The sequence below is a fragment of the Alosa pseudoharengus genome, unplaced genomic scaffold (assembly GCF_046254945.1).
Source record: "Alosa pseudoharengus isolate Yale_2024_CS ecotype anadromous, Long Island Sound unplaced genomic scaffold, YU_APseudo_1.1 YU_APseudo_1.1_scf_21, whole genome shotgun sequence".
Lineage (NCBI taxonomy): Eukaryota > Metazoa > Chordata > Actinopteri > Clupeiformes > Clupeidae > Alosa > Alosa pseudoharengus.
The window spans coordinates 26,268,403-26,289,165 of NW_027468674.1; the positions used below are offsets into that span (position 1 = coordinate 26,268,403).

General features: G+C 44.4%; 2 protein-coding genes across 7 annotated transcripts; one reads left to right on the plus strand and one right to left on the minus strand.

The window, feature by feature from the left end:
* Window positions 1-1,451: 1,451 nt before the first annotated feature.
* Window positions 1,452-5,841, minus strand: chmp2a (charged multivesicular body protein 2A). Its single transcript, XM_076298361.1, has 6 exons — window positions 5,706-5,841; window positions 4,718-4,885; window positions 3,307-3,486; window positions 2,938-3,068; window positions 2,790-2,851; window positions 1,452-2,562 (listed from the first exon to the last, which is right to left on the minus strand). Exons 2-6 carry the CDS (start codon window positions 4,883-4,885, stop codon window positions 2,441-2,443), a joined length of 663 nt encoding a protein of 220 aa, XP_076154476.1. The 5' UTR covers window positions 5,706-5,841; the 3' UTR covers window positions 1,452-2,440.
* A 699-nt stretch (window positions 5,842-6,540) lies between these two features.
* fbrs (fibrosin) lies at window positions 6,541-20,677 on the plus strand. 6 transcript variants are annotated; one of them, XM_076298364.1, is made up of 18 exons: window positions 6,541-8,697; window positions 8,962-9,159; window positions 9,828-9,863; window positions 10,181-10,210; window positions 10,322-10,364; window positions 10,644-11,010; window positions 11,666-11,883; window positions 12,858-13,123; window positions 13,662-13,745; window positions 13,921-14,016; window positions 14,524-14,592; window positions 14,771-14,809; window positions 15,329-15,400; window positions 15,645-15,807; window positions 16,132-16,212; window positions 16,552-16,635; window positions 17,152-17,365; window positions 18,217-20,677. In XM_076298364.1, the coding sequence occupies exons 1-18, from the start codon at window positions 8,392-8,394 to the stop codon at window positions 19,802-19,804; spliced, it is 3,954 nt and encodes a 1,317-aa protein (XP_076154479.1). In that variant the 5' UTR covers window positions 6,541-8,391; the 3' UTR covers window positions 19,805-20,677. The 6 variants fall into 6 exon arrangements, with proteins under 6 accessions (XP_076154479.1, XP_076154482.1, XP_076154480.1 ...); XM_076298367.1 differs by having other exon boundaries at window positions 13,662-13,712; XM_076298365.1 differs by having other exon boundaries at window positions 11,669-11,883.
* Window positions 20,678-20,763: the final 86 nt, after the last annotated feature.

Genomic DNA, 20,763 nt, shown 5'->3' on the forward strand with positions numbered 1-20,763 from the left:
CTTTCTTATGCAGCCCTTGTCACTTAATCTACTAAACCCCTCTTCTACTGCACTTTTTACCCCCCCCCCCCCAATTAATGCACAAATAGGCTGACACCAGACATAATTTCACTGCATTTCTTACTTCCAGTAACTATATGCATGTGACAAACTTCCTTGTATATGGTAGAACACTCACTTTGCATATGTGTTGTAACTGCTATGCCAAAGAGTACCACCCTTGGGTGTTGCAGTCAGGGTCCATTACCTTAGGTTTTGGCTGTGTGGGGTGACTGCTATCATCTCCACTGCAGAACAGTCATGTTGCTGGAAAAGGGAGGAGGACCGCAAGTATCATTGAAAAAGTAACAAGATTTCATTTGAAATTAGAAGCATTTATTAATGGATTACTGTGTCATTTACAGGTTATTTTCATACTGTAATTTCTATTTTTATTACCGTTTACAATGGCAAATGAATGAAATCTTTTAATACTTTTCCAATGACACCTGCAGTCCTTCATACTTCTAAGGCTATCAGTACACTAGCTGACCTGTAGCCTGGGAATACCCATACGAATCCAAATTTTGGATTTGCTCTGCAGGTTTTTCTGGCGAAGAGGCCATTGAAGCCCATTTCCGATGTCCCTAAAACACAGGCACGTAAATACAATTGCTAATCCGGCATGGACATGTATTTCTTTGGAACTGAGTAAACAATTGCACTAAAAACATTTACGAGGTTGCTACACTTCTGAAACGATTTGGTAACATTTTAATGCACCAATTTAAGTTTAATTTCTCTGCTAGTTACGCCCCTGCTGGAAGTTGGAAGTCAATGAACTTTTTCCAGACCCACTCTCAATTACAATTGAAAAGGTCTGCGTGCTAACCAGGCTAGAACTAAAAGGATTTTATATAGCTGTTGCTCTGCCGAGCTGATAAGTTTGTCATTGTGCTCGTATGTTTTATAGGAGGTGATACAGGATGGTACCCTGGAGCTGGCTTCTGTCCTGTCCCCACCTGTAATTCGGCTCTTGTATCCTGGCTCAATGAGAATTAAATGAGAATAACAACTTAGCAATATGGGTAAAGTGGTTGTCTTGGCAAAATGTTATACCCAATTTCTCCCTGCCATTCATGACCACAAGTATAAATCTGTCTTAATAAGGATATTGCATTCCTATAAACAGTTTTTGGGATATATTCAATTATCCTCACAGCAGATTTATTTTCTTCAATTGGTACAATTAAATGGAATATTGAGGATTCCTTTTTTCTCCTTCAGATAATATGCAAGTCCAAAGCTGAAGTAAAAATGATTTACATGTAAAATTGCTTTCAAAAGTCATCAGCTGTCCGCAAATACACCATTGAAACCTTTGTGCCATGAGGAAGCTCAATTGGTTTGGCAAATAATAGTCTTAGGGAAAGAAAATATGGGGAGGAAAACTGGAATACACATCCCAAAGGTTGTCTTTTTGATAAATGTGAAAAATGTTTATTTGAGCAAACAAGAACAAAATAAGAAATATTTTTTTCAAAAAATATAATACCCACCATTTTCTTGAGATAAACACTTCCACAAGTATCACAATGACTTGTTGCCATTTGTGGCGATCGGCTCTAATAAGGGCAACCACGGCTTCACTGCAATCAATTTCCACTTACATAATATTTAGATTTCAAAATGACCATATAAATGTCCACATCCCATATTTAGATATGCATAATCCTCTGACTTGATTTAAAAAACTGACTCGCACACAGGACTTAAAATTGTATTTCCTAAACAGGACCTGTTAAGTGATCCCAGAAATAGTTCTAAGATCATTTGAGACATCAGAGTGTATAAACCTTCATGGGTATAGAACAACAAATATACAGAGAAAAAAAAAAAGCAGCGAGAACAGTCCTGGGAGTGCACCAATGCTACAACAGGATGTCAGTCATGTAACAAAGTCTGTGGACTTGCCCAATCACATATGACCAAAGTGGACAAAATGTAGTGATGCACTGTTTATTACAAATGCAACTATAAATCTGTAAAATCTGGGGCTGCCTTTCCTATTTATATTTACCGACAGAGTAATTACTGTTCAATTCCCTCAAGGCTTGAGAAATAATTATAATAATCTATTTAATAACCACATTTTACCCTTTAACACCCCCCCCCCCCCCCCCAGCAAGATATTATGCTTGAAAACAATTTGAGAAAATTAATTTGTTTGGGCTATGACTAGTCATTGGTAACACACAAGAGTATATACTGCACATATAGCACAGAAATAATAATTTAAAAAACCCCAAATGAAACCATATGCTGTTTAACAGACACCTCAAAGACGCCCGTGTTTGTCCTTATGTCCTACCTCTTATGCAATCTATGATTCATTGAAGAAATCGGAGAGAAAACACTTGACACGTTTATATCTGTATTAAAGCCTCCACACATCTCGCCCTCAGTCTCTCCTGAGGTTGTTGAGTCTCTCCTCCAGGTCGGCATCTGCATCTGCCAGGGTTGCCTGTGGTTCAGCCTTCTTCCCACTGGCCACAGACAGGCTGCCACCCGTAGAAGGCAGACCTATTTGAACAGAGAGAAAAGACAAAAATATGCACGTTATGGTAATGATGATCAAATTGTGAATGTCCCTTTTTCAATTAATTTTATTATTATTTATTATAGACTGCTGTTTTGTGTGCCAAATTGCCCCTCAGGGACATTAAAGTATTACTGTAATCTATGTTAGCTAGATGCTAAACAAATAATGGTGTAAAAATAAGTTGATAAGTAATGAAAGATGATCTTACTTGAGAGTTCGTCTGAAAGATTAAGGCCCAGTTCATCCAAAACTTGAGAAACGATGGCATCACTATGGCGGCCAAGAGGGAAAAGTATTAGGCAAGTTCAACTTGACATCTCTAAAAGCAGTTTAAGAAGAATGTGTATATGCCTCACCTCTCATCTTCATCATCCTCATCACCCATTGCATCGTCGATGGCATCGTTCATCATTTCCTCCTTCATGTCCATGATTTCGCTTTGTCTTTCAAACTCCATCATAATCTTCTGAATCTGCGGCAGTTTCAGCTGGGATAGATAAAAAGTCAGTCAGACTAATTTAAGAATTTCAACATTAACAACCATTTCATGAAAGGACTGAATTTAGCAAATGTCCAATTCCATTTGCGGTCTTACTTAAATACTTACATAATTTGTTTGTGATAAAACGTTTGCATCTTCAATTTCTAATGCTGAACAATGAAAGTTTACATCACATTACATGACCACACTGAGATGCCATATGAGGAGTGGTGGGAATTCTTACCTGTCTGTTCATGGTAGCCATGGCCTTGGTCACTCCCTTCATGGCCTGTGCCATGCTGTTGTTGGATTTTAATGTCTGAATTTTAAGGCTGACGGCTTGGATATTCGCCCTCATCATGATGAATTTCTTGACATAGCGCCGTGTGCGAACAAGGTCCTTGGCCATGATTTTGACCGCATCCTGTGTATATCAGTCACATTCAGTCGCATGAGAATGGTAAAATATCACGACACAGTCATCCTTTTTAAGTATTTGTATAGTTTTTGTGAATGACAAAGTGGACAACTATTTGCTACTGTATTGTTGTGCAGTATTTGAGGTGTGATTGGATGTTAGTCTCATGTGATTGTAACATTCTTACCAACAATAGAAATGGTATTAAGAAAGATGGATGAATATACAAACGGCAGATTAAACAATGTCAGGTTTAGAAGCAATTAGGTGAAATGAGACTTAAAAAAACTTACAATTTCAGGCAAATGGTTAATATGATAATGATAATAAAAGCCAAGGAAAAAAACTTAAATGTGTTTTTTTTCCCTGCTGCACACCTGTGCAATCTGCATGCAGCACACAGTTTGGGAAACACTACAAAGCTGGTGAAATTTTCCACATAAGTAGGACCAGTGTTTCTTTTTTTTTAAAAGTATATTTTTTTGGGCTTTTATCCCTTTAATGCGACAGGATAGTAGAGAATGACAGGATGTGAGTGGGAGAGGGAGTCGGGGTGGGATCCGGAAAGGACCACAGGGCGGGAATCGAACCCGGGTCCCCAGTTGCACCACGGCCGGGGCCTAGCCCAGTGTTTCTTCACTTGTCTGGCATTGGTACCCTCAATTTCCCATTAAGTCGCGACCCATATTTTTCAGTGTTCAAGCCAACTGATATGGTGAGCTATGAGGTAAGACACGCAAAGTGCCTGTACTTGTGGAACATGCTGATGTTAGGCACATTTGCAAAGTCGTCAACTCCTGTGTCGCCATTCAAGTACTCAACAGGTTAGTCTTTGACAGTATGGCACTGTGTTTCCATGTGGCGTTTTAGTTTTGATATCTTCATGCTCTCATGTGCCAGCAATTCACTGCACAAGACACACTGGGGTTTCTGTCCATTTTCGTCCTTAACATAAGTGGATCCATACTTCAAATATTCAGGGTCGTTTTGCCATATTAACCACTAAAACTATGTCTAACATGACCTGCCACATTAACATTGTCTATGTCCATGACAACAGCTGGCGTACGATGAAATCATCAAAAAAAAGGTCTGATATTAGATCTGATAGGTTGGCATTTTAAATTTAAATAAAAGCATTTTTCACCACAAGCTCTGCGACTCATCCAGAATGGTTCCGCATCCCAACCCACCAGTTAAGAAACATTGATGTAGACAGCAATATATGATCTCTCACCATCTGTCCTTGTTTGGCCATCTTCTTGATGTCAGCAATAATTTTTTTCTCCTGCTGTTCCAGTCTCTGTCTCTCTCGGTCAAGGTCTCTCATTGCTCGATTCAGTGCCCTTTGATTCTGTCGCAACATCTCCTCTGGAGTTTTCCTTTTTCCAAATAGGAATTCCATCTGAAGACAAAACAATACATTGTTCATATGCCAAGTGATTGATTTATGTTTTTTTTTTACAAAACTTTTAAACCACTCGGATTACACCAGCCTAAGAGATTACAACTTCTGATATTATCTCAGTCGCTACAGTATGTAATGACTCATGGTAACACGCCCTGTTTCCACTGAGAACCCAAAAGCGTCTGTTAAATGAATGATGTAACAACAAAGGTGAAAAGTCGAGAAATGCAGATTAACCTATTTAAATACAACAACTACAATATCCGAAACAACCAAGTGAAAGTAAGTTGCAGTAAGTGGTCGGTGTAGCGATATCAAAAGGAAACATCACACCAAGGAGGCAGGTGGTGAACAACATGGACTTCGGGTATCACCACTACCAAATGCCAATCACACCAAAAAACAACAAATACGAAATACCACAAAAACAATGCGAGACAGCGACTAAATATAGATGCATTCTTCTGACCTGAAAGAACAGCACATTGGCCAAACGCCATTCCCGACTTAAAAAACCGAGATGGCTAACGTTAGTAAATTAACTTGGCTATCAATAGCTAGTGAAAGGTAGCAGTGACACCGAGCATTGTATTTGCTCACTCGAAACACATACATCTCAGAAAGACGTGTAATGTCACGGGCAGCACTGAATTACAGTTGTAAACTGAAGAGGAAATAATGACAATGAGATTGTTTAGTAACGTTACTAGGCTATCCTAGCTAACTAAAATACCAAGCTAGCAGGTTATTTATATCAGAAGAAGCGCATTTGGCCATCTTATCTAATGGACAGAATACATTTAACATATAGCCATACCTTGCAGTTGTCTGTGGGATACAAGCGGTCTTAAACAAATAACAAGACGTTTTCTTCGTTTGTTATTGTACCCACTTTTGCCTTGTCTAATTTCGCTTGTTACTTCCGTATCAAAATAACTGCACTTCCTGTAAATGCTGCTTTGGTGGGATGTGACGTAATACATATACGTAAATAACCTTTACTGTCTATGCAAAAAAAGGTAAAGTAACAGACAAATAAATACATTTTAAAAACTGTGGAAAGTAACTATGTCAAATCTTTTGTCACTTTGTGTTAGGTTTGGAAGAACACCAATACACTCAAATCAATTAGGCCTACCTGTCTGGTGGCAATTTCTGCTCAGATTTCTGCATGCCTCAGAGATAGGCCTATTTCAGTCTGAATGAAAGCGTGACACCTTCAGCTCGATCTCCCCTAAACAGAGATTCTAGTATTCACAGACACATGTAGACTGAATAGGAGATTTGAAGCTGAAGCTCTTTCATTTATGACAGGCAAATTTGACTCATCTGTCACTTGAGCAAAGAGAATAGAGCTTCTAGTCTGTCTTCAATCATAAAAAAAACATTTGGGGGCATCCCAAAAAGACATGAGATAAGGAAATAGATACTTCCACGGAGTTGTTTGTTTCTATTTTAGAGAGAATGTTTTACACAAACCCCTCCAATTACTGCTGCTACAATGTGTCCTCCAGCAGCAGAAGGAGCAAACCAGAGCAAACCTTCAAGCTGTCCCAGTTTAAGGTAGGCGTCTAGTTCAACTGCCAGATGGCGCTACTACCACATTTGTTGTTGAGATGTCTCCCATTCTCGCAAACTGCAGAGGAAGAAAACCTACTGGAGCACAATACAGCTCGTCTGTCCAGGGTTGTATACCCCAGAGATACGTTGCTAATTTAAGACTGTAGAAAATATATAAAATTATTTTGATGGTTACAGCCTTCGTCTGTACCATCTTACGTGTTCAAGTGAAGACTCCGGGTAGAAGTTGATTCGATTTGATTGGAGACGTCGGCAGATTATTCAACTTCCTCCAACACAGTGGATTACAGTGGGCCGCGGAACTTGCCCGGCCTATGCGGGGTTTGGTCGACGATTCATGTCTCTGTAAATCTAGTTCGAGGCTTATTGCTCGGCCTTGGATATTTTTATTTTAATGGGCATCGGATGAAAACAGATTGACATAGGGACGAAAGAACTGTAATTATTTAATGGATAGGTGTCAGTTGACTACATCGCATTTTATTAGTCCAACTGTTTTGATACGTAAATTAATTAGATCCAACCAGTTAGCTAGCTATGTTGTTAGCCACTTCTTTCTTAGCTGGTAAGATAATACAACCTGATACAACCATTGGCATCGGATCCTTCCTGCCTTCCTTAACGATGGAAAGAATGTCGGCAACCTTTCTAGCTTAACTGTTGTTTTCTGTTAGCTTGTGTCCATCGCAAATATCAAATTGACTTGTAACATTAACGTTAATAGCACACATAGCGTTGTTCAATTGTACGTTTTTAATCTTGGTCGGTTTTAGCTCATTGGCTTGACTATCTATTATTTTTTAAAGGAGGATCAGTCAAATAATTATGGGGCATGGTCTACATATAGCAAGCCTGCTAGCTAGCTAGCTAGGTGGCGTACTCTGCTAACAAGAAATGCTTGCTATCCTCATCTGTTCCGATGGCGCTTAGCCAGCATAGCAAAGGATATGATAACGATTATGGCTGTGTTATTGATATTTATTAATATTGGACTGCCCATCAACAACTCGGTATCATGTTGACAGTGATTTTTGTCCGCCGTGGAATTAGCACTGATATAACTATCTGACGTAGCTGACTGGCTAAGAAGGCTAACGTAAATGTTGAGTATATTGTCGTCATTGCAACCATTCTGCTAGCTAATGGTAGCAGCTAGTTAATGTTAGAAGGGACTAGGAATCAGACTGTTAGACGACTGGTTGTTTGATTTCATTTAATCCACAATTATCTGACCAGTTTAAACACTTTGTGAATTTTATGTAAGAAAGATTACCAAGGTGGCCCACTTCTCAAATAACGCTGTTAGCTGATGAAAACGTCAGGTTGAGGTTGGTCAACTAGCTCGATTGTTGCTAAAAGCTAACACATTTGGCATAATTTAAAGGAACGTTGAATCGCGTTATGAAATTTGCCAGTCGTGAATCAGACTGGACTTCAAGAAGACAAAATCAAAGATCGTTGAGTAGTCACTTTAACGACACCTAACTGTAATCCAGTTGGAGATATAAAGTTAGACAACGACGTTAGCATCCATTTTGTGTACAAAAGGATACTCGGCTAGCAGCATCGCAAGCTATTGGGATGTTTGCTAGCTTGCTGAGGCATCCTTAGAATGTTTTGATCATTACTTCTGATAAAGTCAGCCATGTCTTGACAACAAGACAGCGACGTGGATTTAACCTGTATGATTTGTTTTTTGCTGATCAACTAGTTTTTTTAAACATGGCTCAACAGAACTGCACTGATGCCGTACTGTCTCCGACAGACTGAAATATAGACAGGACTATTAACGCCATTTTACACAGGGACTCCACAGCGAGTCCAGAAGGTGTTTATTCATATTGAGGCAAGGGAGTGCCTTCGACCGGACCGGGATTTAAAGTGCCTTTAGTTGGACTTGGATTGGTGCAGTGCATTTTGACATGGACGGTCCGAGTCGAAACGGTGGGTGCAGGCAAAGCCGTCGCTCCCGTTCTCAACGCGACAGAGAACGACGCAGAAGGAGAGATCTTGCCGAGCGCAGGGCTTCGTCTCCGTCCTCGGCCTCAGACCAAGAGGTTTGCAGGGGCGACTCCTTACTTGGTGTGGCTGGTGGAGAATGTCGGCCCGGATTCCCAGGTGTCAGGCACCGGCCTCCTCGCAGAAGAAAGCGAGAGTCCGTGTCCTGCGAAGAAGATATAATCGATGGCTTCGCCATTGCCAGTTTCATAAGCTTGGAGGCTTTGGAGGTAATTGCCCCTTTTGTATGTTCAACAGTGAACTAAGTTAATTAAGCTTGTATAATGTGATAAAAATTGGTCAAATATGCAACTTCATCTTCTTGTTGTCCATGGGAAAAGCTGTCATTTTCACTGTAGCAGTGGGACAGCTGTGGTTGGGGAGTTGTGCTGATGCAAAGTGTCACCTTTTTGAAACCTAAGACTTGCCTTAATTCTTTCTGTGCATGTGCGTAAGAATGGCCATGTGAGAATCCTGTTGCATTGTTTTAACAGATGGATTCTTCTCTGAAGCCCCCAGAACGCGCTGGTGGGCTCATGGGGAGAGGAAGCAAGAGGAAGAGAGGCCCGGAGGAGAATGGTGGAGGACCCCTCTCAGAGCCAGAGGAGGGACCGCCAGCCAGTTTCACCACCAGCAGCTGGGATAAATACAGAAAGGGAGAGAGGAAAAGAAAGAGAAAGAGAGAGGAGAAGGTGGGGCACACATTCCGTGTTACCACACATAGGGTTTGGGATGTTTTTCATCCACCGCATAGATTGAAAGTGGTGTAGAGGTGTTTGGATAAAGTATTATGTCTCTTCAACCTCTAGCACTATAGCCTGTAATTCATATTGTTGAATATTGTTCTTTTGCAAGTTGTCAAGTGTCAAAACGTTGAACAGACATAGTGAGTTCTTACAAATGTGCCCAGTGACCAAATTCCCAACAAAGCTTTTTATGAAATTATAGGCATAGCAGTTTATGTAATCCTTTTTGAAGTGTATTTTTCCTACAAGGGAGTTTAACACTACATTGCTATCAGCTAAAAACTGTAATGGCTATTCACTATTATTCTGTCCACATGATTATAAAGTCATGTGTTTAACCAAAATGTGGTACATAGTTTAAAGAAGTGCTCTATCTTAATATGAAAGCTATGATGAGACAGATTATCTCTCATAGCTTCAGACATACTTTAATAATGTGTAGCAACTGATAATTGTGAAGCAGTTGACCTGTGGAAGTTCAGTCTAACTACTGTAATATATGGGCCTTCTGTGCATGGTGCTCATCCCACAAGTGCTAGAAAACGTATAATGTTCGGTCAACACCACACCACTTAAAGATGTATGCTATTAATCATATCAATATTACTTTTCAGGCCTCTGGTAACCATTTTGTGGAAACAGGATACATTGTAAGTTTGCCCTTTGATATTATGAGATTGCATAAACATTTGGCCTCTAGACTACATGCAGACTGTAGACATATTTAAAATGTATCTGAATAAGCAAATGTAGTAAATCCTAACACCAGTAAGATAAAGACTTATCTGTTGCCTTTTGTAAGACTGAAAGTCGCTGTGGCTGTATCACGTGCAAATCACAAAAGGCATTTAAAACTTTAATAAAATCATGAATGTCTTGCTTGAGGGTTTTCAGAAGCGTGACAGATTTTCGTGACTGCTTTCTCATTTCTGAGGAATATTCTAATAATCTTCCCCTTACTTTTCAGTGTGACACTGAGAGCGATTCAGGCGATAAGGTTTGTTATGGTTCTTAAATGGCTTTTAACAAGCCTGTGAATAATGAAAGTATGTGTATTATTATTTTGAATATTTCATGATTATTAAGAAATCTTGTTTATCATTCTCAGGCCTCTGACAATGACATGGACCCAATATTCCTTGTCAAGAAAGGTAGGCAATAAGTGTCGCTTTTTGTTGCAAGTGAATTATCCAAATGCTATGTAGATGATATCTATCACCTCTGCTAACTTCTTAGTCTTAGGTGCTTCTCCCAAAAGCGTCATTGTACAACTTCCATAGTTCCAATAAAGGACAGACTATATAGTTTTGAACACCTTCTTTTTTAGTTAATTGCTCAAGAGTGATTTTGAGAAGTGCAGTCCCCAAGTTAGTTTTATGTTTCCTAGTAATTCCCTGCCTAGTTGTAATGTGAGTTTCTTTCACTTGCAGTGGACCCAATGCCGTCGAGCATGGCATCGTCTGTTGCAAACGGCTGCCCGCTGGTGCCCACCCACAGCGGGGTGCCCCGTCTGGCCGTCACGCCCCGCGTGTCCGGCCTGGAGCGCAGCCAGGAGCGCAGTCTGGACCTGCCTTACCCCGAGCCCCTGTCTACCTCCACCTCGTCCTCGCTGTCCTGCCTTCCTCCGTCCCACTCCATGTCCACCATCACGGTCTCCTCCCTGGCCGAGCAGATCAACGGCCTGCACCACAGGCCACAGGAGCGTGGCGCCAGTTCCCCCCGGCCCAAACAAAAGTCCTTCCTCACCTTCCCCGGCCGCCCCACTTCCAATGCGTACAGCATGGGCGTCAACAACAGGTGTGTGATGGTGTCAATTGTTTTTGTGGGTGAGAGGGCATGTTGACATTTGTACTGTCATGATGGGTTTAAGAAGCATTATTCATGTGATTAATTGGTAAACAGCAGGTGTGTGATCGTGTCAATTGCTTTTGTGCGTGTGGGAGGGTGTATTGACATTTGTGCTGTCATGGCTTTAAGAAGTGTTATTAATGTGATTAATTGGTTAATTAACTTTCATCAGTGGAGGCATGTTCAAGTGTCAACTTGGTCTTCATTTATTTGAGTCTTTGGAGAGCATTTTGCAATTGTTTGGCCTTTATGAATATTGGAAGTAAATATCAACAAATATTTTTGGGAGAGAATGATTGGGAAGGCTAGCAAAATAAACAGACGTATTTTGTAACCTCTATCGGGTTGTTGAGTCCGACGTCACAGGCTCAAAAAACTTTTACCAGCGCAGCCTGCCGGTTTTTTACAACTTCTAAACCTTGTCACCATCACCTCCGTTTTAGTGAGGGTAAAACAAAATCGGACTTTTTATTTTGTATTACGGTCTATGGAGAAAAACGAGCCGCTCTGAAAGCCGTTGGACCCGGAAAGAGAATAATCAGCCCATTATTACCATGACTTAACAACCGAATGAATCTGAACGGTCACTGTATGTGTTACCCAGCAGGAACGGTACCTCAGTTAAGCCGCCATCTTCCTCGACGGCCTCGTCCTCATCCATGCGGCCCCCGACGCCCTCCATCAGTGTGCCCATGTCACACAGCCGAGGCCCCGGGGCCCCAGGACCACACCGTCCCCCGTCCCGCCCCAGCTCACGCACCTACTCTCCTGGGCTACCCCCTCCACCTCCTCTACTGCAGGTGTCCAGCCATTCAGTTGCAGGTAAGGTTCCATGGGTATTGCTACACAGATCCAGGATAAGGGTGTAGCAGCTGGCTCAATTGGTGTGGCTGCCAGATCCACTCTGTAAACAATTGCTTGTTTTGAAAGTGGAATGAGCAGTTTGAGGTTGCAACTACAAATTGCGCATGGCTGTAATAAACTGACTGGCCTTTATTTTATCCACGTTTATTCATGCGACCTTTTATAATTTGAATTTGCTACAGTTCCAGTTCATCTTCCGAATTGCGACCAGTCCATTCTGTTTATGCTATGATGTTATCCATAAAGCTTGCTTAAGGTTAAGCTAACTGTTCCCATTCACCAGAAATTAACATTACTGTATATCCTGTGATATCTGGTGAACTTCCCTGGAGGTACAAATGATGAGCTTGAAGTAAATAATCATAAAGGCATTTAATTCAATAAACTGATATAGGGATAGTTTGTATAATACATGACTGACTAACTTACTTTTACATGCCTTAGTGGGAAGCTACACCAGGCACGTAACTGAAGCATTCCGTTCGCGACGCGTAAAATCCATTTTAGAAGAATGGTCTGTTTTTTTCGAACGTACGCGCCGCTTCACGTCTGGTGTGGCTACTTCCATTGATTATAGAGGAAGCTGATTGTTGCAGCAGATGCAACGCGAACAGAGTGCTTCAGTTACGTGCCTGGTGTAGCTTCCCTGTTAGGATGAGTCAGGCACAGTTTTTCAGTTAGACTACCATCATATGAAACCACTTAGAATCAATACAATCCACCGCCAGCCGGAAATATAAAACTGTTTTTTGGAGTATTGAAGCGTCATGGCGACGCCCTTTATTTGGCTCAGGGATAGAGTGAAAACTTCATACTAGATTTCTGTCAGTCTTCCTGTTATGGTAGACCTCAGTCATTTACGCAGTTAAGCTCAAATTAAAATGTTACCATTTCAATGGTTTCTTGCTCTTTCTCAACCTTCCCTCCTACAGATCAAGACCGGCTACGTCAGGAGCTGAACTCCCAGTACCTGCCGTCTCAGGGCGTGGAGCGCGACGGACGCTCGTCTGCCCCCAGCAGCTCAAGCTCCACGGGCCCCTCGGTGTCCAACGCCACGTCCAGCACCACCACCAGACCTTCGCAGGCGCAGCCCTCCATTCCCCCAATGTCCTACCAGTTCCATCAGCACAACCACCAGCACCAGCACACGCACACCCACCAACACTTCCTGCACCCGACTGCCACTGCACCTCCCCTGGTGAGCCTGTGTTCCACTCGCGGGCCATTGAAGTTGTGTTGTTTGTTGTTGGTGTGTTCAAGATGTGCTGGGAGTAGTTTGAACTGTTTCAGGGTCATAATGTTTACTTTGTGCTAGTGATAAGGAAGCCATTTTGTGTTTGTTCTTGAGGTGGAGAAGATCTTGCAAAACCAAGTGTTGGACGCGTGTTTATTTAAAGCTTGAAGCTATTTATGGTGTTGATAAAAGGATGTTTGTCTGTGCAAACTATTAGACTACTGTATAGGGCCCTATTTAGTATTGGCATGCATGTTGAAAAAAAAATCCCCCTAATTTTAATAACACTTGCTGTATTTATGATTTGTAACTTCATGAAGAAATTGTACTTGGACATATCAGATTTATAAACAAGCACTTTAAAATCAAAATGTTCCAGCTGTTTGAAACCTTCGTCTTTCAGCACTGTCATAGTGTCAACACTGAATTGACATGAATGTTGACTTTGCTTCTGTCTAAACAATGGTGATTTTCTTTCTTTTTTTTTTTGCCTTTCCTTCAGTTTGAAAAGTATCCAGGGCCGAAGATGGAGAGCCTCTTCAGGCACCCTGCTGTACGTATCCACAGCCACAGACCGGTACAACAGGTATAAACCATGACTGCAGAGGCCACTGGACCCCTGCCGGGCCATCCTAGCCCTGCCTCAACCTTCATATTCCGCCTCAGAGGGCATTGCCACTAATACGTAGTGTGGGTGTGAGTGTGGGCGTGAGTGCGGGTGTGTTCTCAGTCACGGTTGTTTGTGTTTGCTGTGCTTGCAGTACTTCCAGCAGTACCCGCCGCAGGTGCCCGGAATCCAGCCGGTCCTCCCACCTACAGGCCCCTTCAGCTCACTGCAAGGCGCGTTCCAGCCGAAGGTTAGTGTCCCATTATCAGTCCAATCGGTTTTTGATGTGTCAAATGACTTCTTTCATTTGCGAGATTGCCAAGAGAGATGCTCCTCAGAGAATCTCAGAGTGGGTGGAGTGCGGAGACAGCCCTCCTGGTCACGTACACCTGGGGCAGACGCCTGCCAAAAGACTTGGATATTTGTCCTCATCTGACTGTTCCGTACAGAGATAAGGAGATAAGTTGGTCTGAACCCAACTGTGTATGCTTCACTCATGTCACACTTACGTACTGCAATCTCTCTCTCTCTTACACACTCTCTCTCTCTTACACACACACACACACACACACACACACACACACACACACACAGACCTATGCTCACACTCCCAAAGATGCTCCACATATTATGTGTCTAATAACTCTGCTATAGAGTCTTTGGAGAGCATTTTTCTTCCCCATTTGTTCCTCTGCCGTGTCTGTTAACCTGTCGCAAATGTGTACTGTGCTATGATTGACAGCTTGTTGCCCTTCAGGGGGCGGCTCCAGAGATGACCGCTCGTTTGGGGGTCATACCCCCCCATCTGCAACCCAAAGATCCACGGGTAAGCTGCACGTTGTCTGACTCGTGCCAATCTCCATGCCCAGTGTTATTTGTAGTGAAGTTGGTTTAGGGTCGCATACTAAAACATGACCTTCCTCCAAACTTGGCATCTGGAACGTGTTGTGTTGTGTTGTCATGGAAACATCTATCTGACACCTGTCTCTCTTTTTGTTTTACAGCTCACAGACCCATTTGCAGCATCACTCAAAGTCAGTAATGTAAGTAGCATTGATTTTTTTCTTATTTATATGATTGTCAATCAATCTGAATAAATGTATGTATAATTTTAACATGAATACTACCATGCTTTGCAGAACTAATTGAATAAACCTGTGTTATATACCTAGATATGCATTACATATTAAAAGGGACATTCCTAAATAAGCCAGCTACACACAGACTTGCAACTTGAAATGGTAGAATATGTACACATCTGAATATGCTTGCTCAGATTTTTTGTCAGAATTCTCAAATGGCCTTCAAAGACCTTTTCCCTCTGGCGTATTGCTGGAAAGTGAAACTTGCACTGTAAACACAAAGAAAGTATTTGTAAAACAGATTACAGATTTGTAATTTAGTCATTATATGTGCATTAGAAATAGAAAAGACAAGTTGAGAATCTAGCCAGAGTTGCCAGTGGGATGTCTTGGGACAAGTTGAAGTGGATAATATGTTCAGCTAACAATCTGGACCCGTCATCTGTGATTAATTAAAAGTTGTGACCTCTCTGTGAACAGAAGCCTGGGAAGTGGTGTGCCATGCATGTCCGTGTGGCTTGGATGATCCTCAGGCATCAAGAGAAAGTCAAGGTTAGTCCTTTACTGACCGGACGTGCTTGAAATTAAACTTCCAGTGGAGTCTTGTATTGATATTCTACTGGATCCTACACTTTTATTACAACCTGCATACAGATTCCAGATAGAACAGGGGTGGTCTACTATTTATTCTGAGACTGTGTGTTCAAAGTGTTTAAACCACCGTCCTCTCTCTCTCTCTCTCTCTCTCTCTTTTTCTTTTCTTTTCTTCTCTTCTCTTCTCTTCTCTCTCTCTTAGCTAATGCAGGCAGACCCCCACAAGTTGGACTTCCGTAATGACCTGCTGACTCGTCTGCCCGGCTCTGGTGGCATGAGCGGACTGGGAGGTTTGGGGGTCCTCGGAGGACCTCTACCCCCTACTCACGACCTGACCAGGCCAGGCGGCCTGTTCGCAGCCAATGGTGGGTATCATCCGAAGTCCCTGCCTTCCAATACTGCCAGCTTTTCGACAAAGCTAAAAAACGCTGAAGAGCCTGCTCTGTATCTCTGGACGCTATGCTTTGGAGATGATTTTAAATAAAGAGGAATTGAAACAGAAATGACATGGGAGGTTGGAAGAAAAAAAACCTCCTTCTCTGTAACTTTTTTTTTTTTTTAACTGAAGAGGTCATCAGATACCCTCCCATCAGCAATGCAGCAGTAGTTTGCCTTGTCCTGTGCACAGTCTCTGTATGTGCGAGGCGTGGGGAGTTGACGTGTGTGTGTTGACCCCTGTGTCCCTTCAGGTGGAGTCAATCCGACCTCCTCCCCGTTCATACCGCCATCAGCGGCCCATCCGTCTTTCCTCACCTCTGCTGCCCACCTGGGTAAGCGAGCACTCTCCACGGGCGCGGCTGTGTCCCTAGCGCTGTCCAGCCGTAGCTCACAGTGCCAGACAGTCACAGCTCTCATCGTGTCTCTTCTCAACAACAACTAAAACGAGTTTGAGGCACTACAGAACATACACTTAAACAAATACTGTTTCCCTTATTCGGGTTCACAACTGATGCTTTTGTTTACCCTGTAGTGTTTGTGACTGTTTGTCTTTGTTTGTCTTAGTCAAAAACATCAGGTTGGTAAACTGGTTTCCATACTTATTTTCTGACACCCCAATGCGTCTAGGCCTCACAGGCTGTGTAAAACTGACGCGAGTGTGTTTGTTTTAGATCCGTATGGACGTTCACCACCTTTCACCCCACTGGGAGCACTGGGCTCGGGTGCGTTTGGTGGATTGGGAAGCCCCACGCTGGGTGAGTCTCCCTGTGCAAACACACTACCCCACCACTGCCCTGGTATAGATATGGTCCCTTAGAAACTCTAAAGGCGAGACCTGTTTTCATATGGAAAAGGCATGGCAGAGAGTAGACTTAACTGAGATTAGTGCTCCAGTTGCTAATGATGCTTCATAAATATGGCCCTTGATCCAGGTATTTGTGGCACTAAAGCTATGACTATATCCAAAGAATTGAAAATATCTGAAGCATGTAGAATATTGAAGTTAATCTCCAGTCTGCCTTTTATTTGAATTATAGTGAATAACGTAATTACTGTCCTTTCTCCTTCCCACTCTCTCCTCTCTGCTTCTCTTATTTCACTCCGTTCTTCCCCCTCTCTCTTTCTCTTCTCTTCCTCTCCTTCTCTTCTGTCCCTCTGTTATTCCCCTCTCTCGTCTTATCTTCCGCTCTCTCCCTCTGTTCTTCCCCCTCTCTCCTCCTCTTCTCTTTCTCTCTCCCCCTCTCGTCTCTCCCTACATTCTTCCCCAGCAGCTAGCTCTGTGTTTGGCCATAAGGACTCGGCCACTGGTCCCACAGTAGGAGGGATGGGGAACCCGCACGACCCCTGGAACCGCCTGCACGTGGCCCCTCCGTCGTTCCCCTCCGGGCCTCCCTGGGCCAAGGCCGGAGAGAAAAGGGATGAGCGGGAGCGAGCCAAGGAGCCGGAGAGGAGGGAGGTGCCCCACATCAAAGATGAGCGGGACAGGTGAGTTGGGTGTGGATGCCCCGCCCTGTGCTGTCTTATTTTGTGAATGCCGTATTGGAGGGTTTCATTTGGAGCACAAAGGCCTTTACAGATGCACTGACCATGACTGGCATGGACAGATTATGAGCCACTAGGGTGGTCTAGGGGCATGTTCCCCTAAAATAAATTTGTGAAAAATAGCCCCTTAAATGATGACTTATGACGAGTTTTGTGGAAAGAGAAGGGTAGGGTAGAGAACATAGTTGCGACTTAAAGCAGGGCCATTCAGTAATCCACCCCTGAAGACCCCTTATGTACAACGAATGTCATTTTTTCTGTAGTTACTTTGTATTGTTACTGACCACCTATATAGTCATTTAGTTTAAGTGAAGTTAAGTGAAGTGACCTTGCCATGTGAAGACACATAAACAGGTGTTTATAGAAGTGGAGTGCGGAGAAGAGGCAGAATACATTTAAATGCCTACTTTAGATAACAATAATTATATCCAAGCCAGTATTCTGGAAGGGGAGTTATAAGGACTGCACAAAGCTTGGTCTGAGGATTGTTGACTGTAGATTTAACTTTTAAATTCATAATAATCATGTGTGTATTTGTGACACAACATGATGCTAACTTACTTAATCCTTATAGATTCAAATTACCTAAATGCAAATGCTTGTTGTCTCATGTTTGGCACCTGAATGAAAATAAACAGGAATAACAGGTTTCTAAGGGACTCAAAATTTAAGGGGGAAAACATATCATTCATATTCACAATGTATGTTGAATATTAGCCATTTAAACAAGTTCTCCCTTAATTAATTGTGCCATTGCCTCTGCTAACCATGTCTACTCGGCTCCTCCTTCTCAGGGACAACATGCTGTATGGCCGGCCGCCTATGAGGATGTCCCCTGGAGCCCCGGCCATCAAGCAGCAGCACCGCAGCAGCACGCCCATCTCCCACATCAACGGCCTGGGGTCCTCCCTGAGCGGTGGCGGGGGTCCGTCTGAGGGGCTCAGTAGGGACCGGGAAAGGGACCGCGAGAGGGAGCGGGACCGCGACATGGACAAGCGGACGCTACACTCTAGCATGCCGCCTTCCCGGCCGTCGGCGGCGACAGCGTCTTCCTCGGCGCCGGACAGGCCACGCTCGTCTTCTTCCTCTGTCCTGACCACGCCGCCGCCCCCCTCCACCTCGCTGGCGTCCTCGCCGCTGGACCATTTCCCTCGGCACGCGCCTCCCCAGCTGCCGCACTCGGTGGGGGGGCCCGAGCCGCACCACTCCTCCCAAAGGGACAGCGTGGGCCCGGCCTCCTCGTCCTCGTCCACCTCCTCCACGGTCACGTCCCACCACATCAAGAAGACCGAGCGCACCACCCCCGTCTCCAAGCCGCCGCCCAACCTGCCCGCCGGCCTGCTGCTGCCGCCCGTTAAGGTCAAGGAGGAGCGCAAGGAGGAGCCGCTGCCGCCGCACGGTTACGATCGGCCCAGCAGCCGCCACCAGCACCACCCGTCTACGCCCTCCTCGAGCCTGTCGCTCACCCCTACGCCCGGGGTGCCCCTGCCGCCGCTCGCCCCACACCACCACCCCTCGCTGCTGGATCGCTCGCGTGCGGCGGCCCTCGAGGCCTACCTGGGAGGTGCGGCGGGAGAGCGCTTCATGGCCCACCACCAGCACCTGCAGCATCAGGGCCACTCGCAGCCGCCCCACGCCTTCCCCTGGGACCAGTGGCGGGAGCTGGCCGCCCAGCAGCAGCAGCAACAGCAGCGGCGCGAGATGGCCCTGCGCGCCGACCCTCACCTGGCCCTCCGCACGGACCCTCACCTGTCCCGCCTGCTGCAGCACCAGCAGCAGGCCCAGCGGATCATGGAGGCCGAGCGGGCAGTAGCGGTCGCCGCAGCGGCCGCGGCCGCAGCCAACCCTCACCACAACCCGCGCGTGGCCACGCCGCCCACCTCGGCCGCCTCCTCGTCAGGGCGGCCGGACTTTGGCCTGATGTCGCACCACTTTGACCGCCCGCCGCAGATGGGGGGTCCTGGGGGCGGTCTGCTGGACGAGGAGCAGCGGTCGCAGATCTTGCGCGAGGACTTCGAGCGGGCGCGCTTCTCCAGCATGCATCCCCACGCGCACCTGTCCAACCCCCACCTGCCCAGTCCGTCTCACGCGTTCCACTTGGAGCAGCTGCACGCCGGCCTCCTCTCCCACCCGCACCTCCACGGTCCAGGAGCCTCCACGTCGCCGCACCACTTGGGGCTGTACTCGCGCCTGGGTCCCCTGCACCAGTCGCACATCCCCAACGGCATCCTGACCAAGACTCCTGCTGGCCTGGTGGGTGCGCCCCCTCCCCTCATTCCCTCGGTGACCAGCCGGGCCAACACGCCCCCGAGACCTTCCAGACTGGGCGCAGTGGCTGAACTGGCTCTCTTTAGCGCCCACAAAGATGCCGAATCTAGATAGTACAGGGAGGAAGCCTGGAGGAGATCAGGGGCGGGACTATTTTTCTGTGCTGAAACTATTATTCTTTTTTTTTTTTGTCTTTTGTTTTTAGCTTCTGTCCCTGCAAAGGGAAAAGTCTGTGCAGGAAAACATGCCTCACCTTCTTAGGAGGGTCAGGCTGTGGACAAGAGAGCCTTGGAGGCCGCTCATGCATTCACTGTGGTTTCTTCTATCAGTGCAATTTTAAAGGTACTCTGTTAATGTGCTCATGGTTCATAACTGTTTTAAAGAAGGCCTGTGGTTGATTCAGAGCATATCCATTATCTGTAATTTAATGGAAAGAGACCTATATATGTCCTTTTGGAGGTTTTAATTATAGTAGGAATGGACCTGTATACATTCAGACATAAGTGCACTCTTGTACACACAAAATGAGGCTCTACATCTTCCCCTAAGTGGTGAGTGGGTGGATGTGAAGTGAACAGAAAATAAAGTGTCTATTAAGTTGGCAGTGAGATTAGGGAAATATCTGCTGTTACTTGGGGTTTTCATAGCTCAACAAAACAACATTCTCTTGTATGTTTTTAAAAAAAAAGAAAGAAAGAAAGAAAGAAAAAAAATGCAAAGAACGGTTCCTTTACATTTTCCTCCACCTCAAGTCACATCTATAACATCAAAAATTTCCATTGTTTTAATCCTAAAGATTCAGTGGTAATATGAACTGTACATCTTTTGTGGGTAATATTTTTCCCTCAAAAAAAGCTGTCTCCCCATCTTTCTCCATCCCAGCTCTGTGAGAGTGAGCTGGACAAGGATATAGTAGTATAGTAATATTGCCTTTTTAATTGTTATTGTTAACATTAATTACCTTCTATAATAAATATATTCACTGTTTATGTTATATTGTCATTGTTTCAGGTATTATCAAATGCACTCCCATGTTAGTCATACGTTAGAGATGTCCCTGATCCAGCAAATGC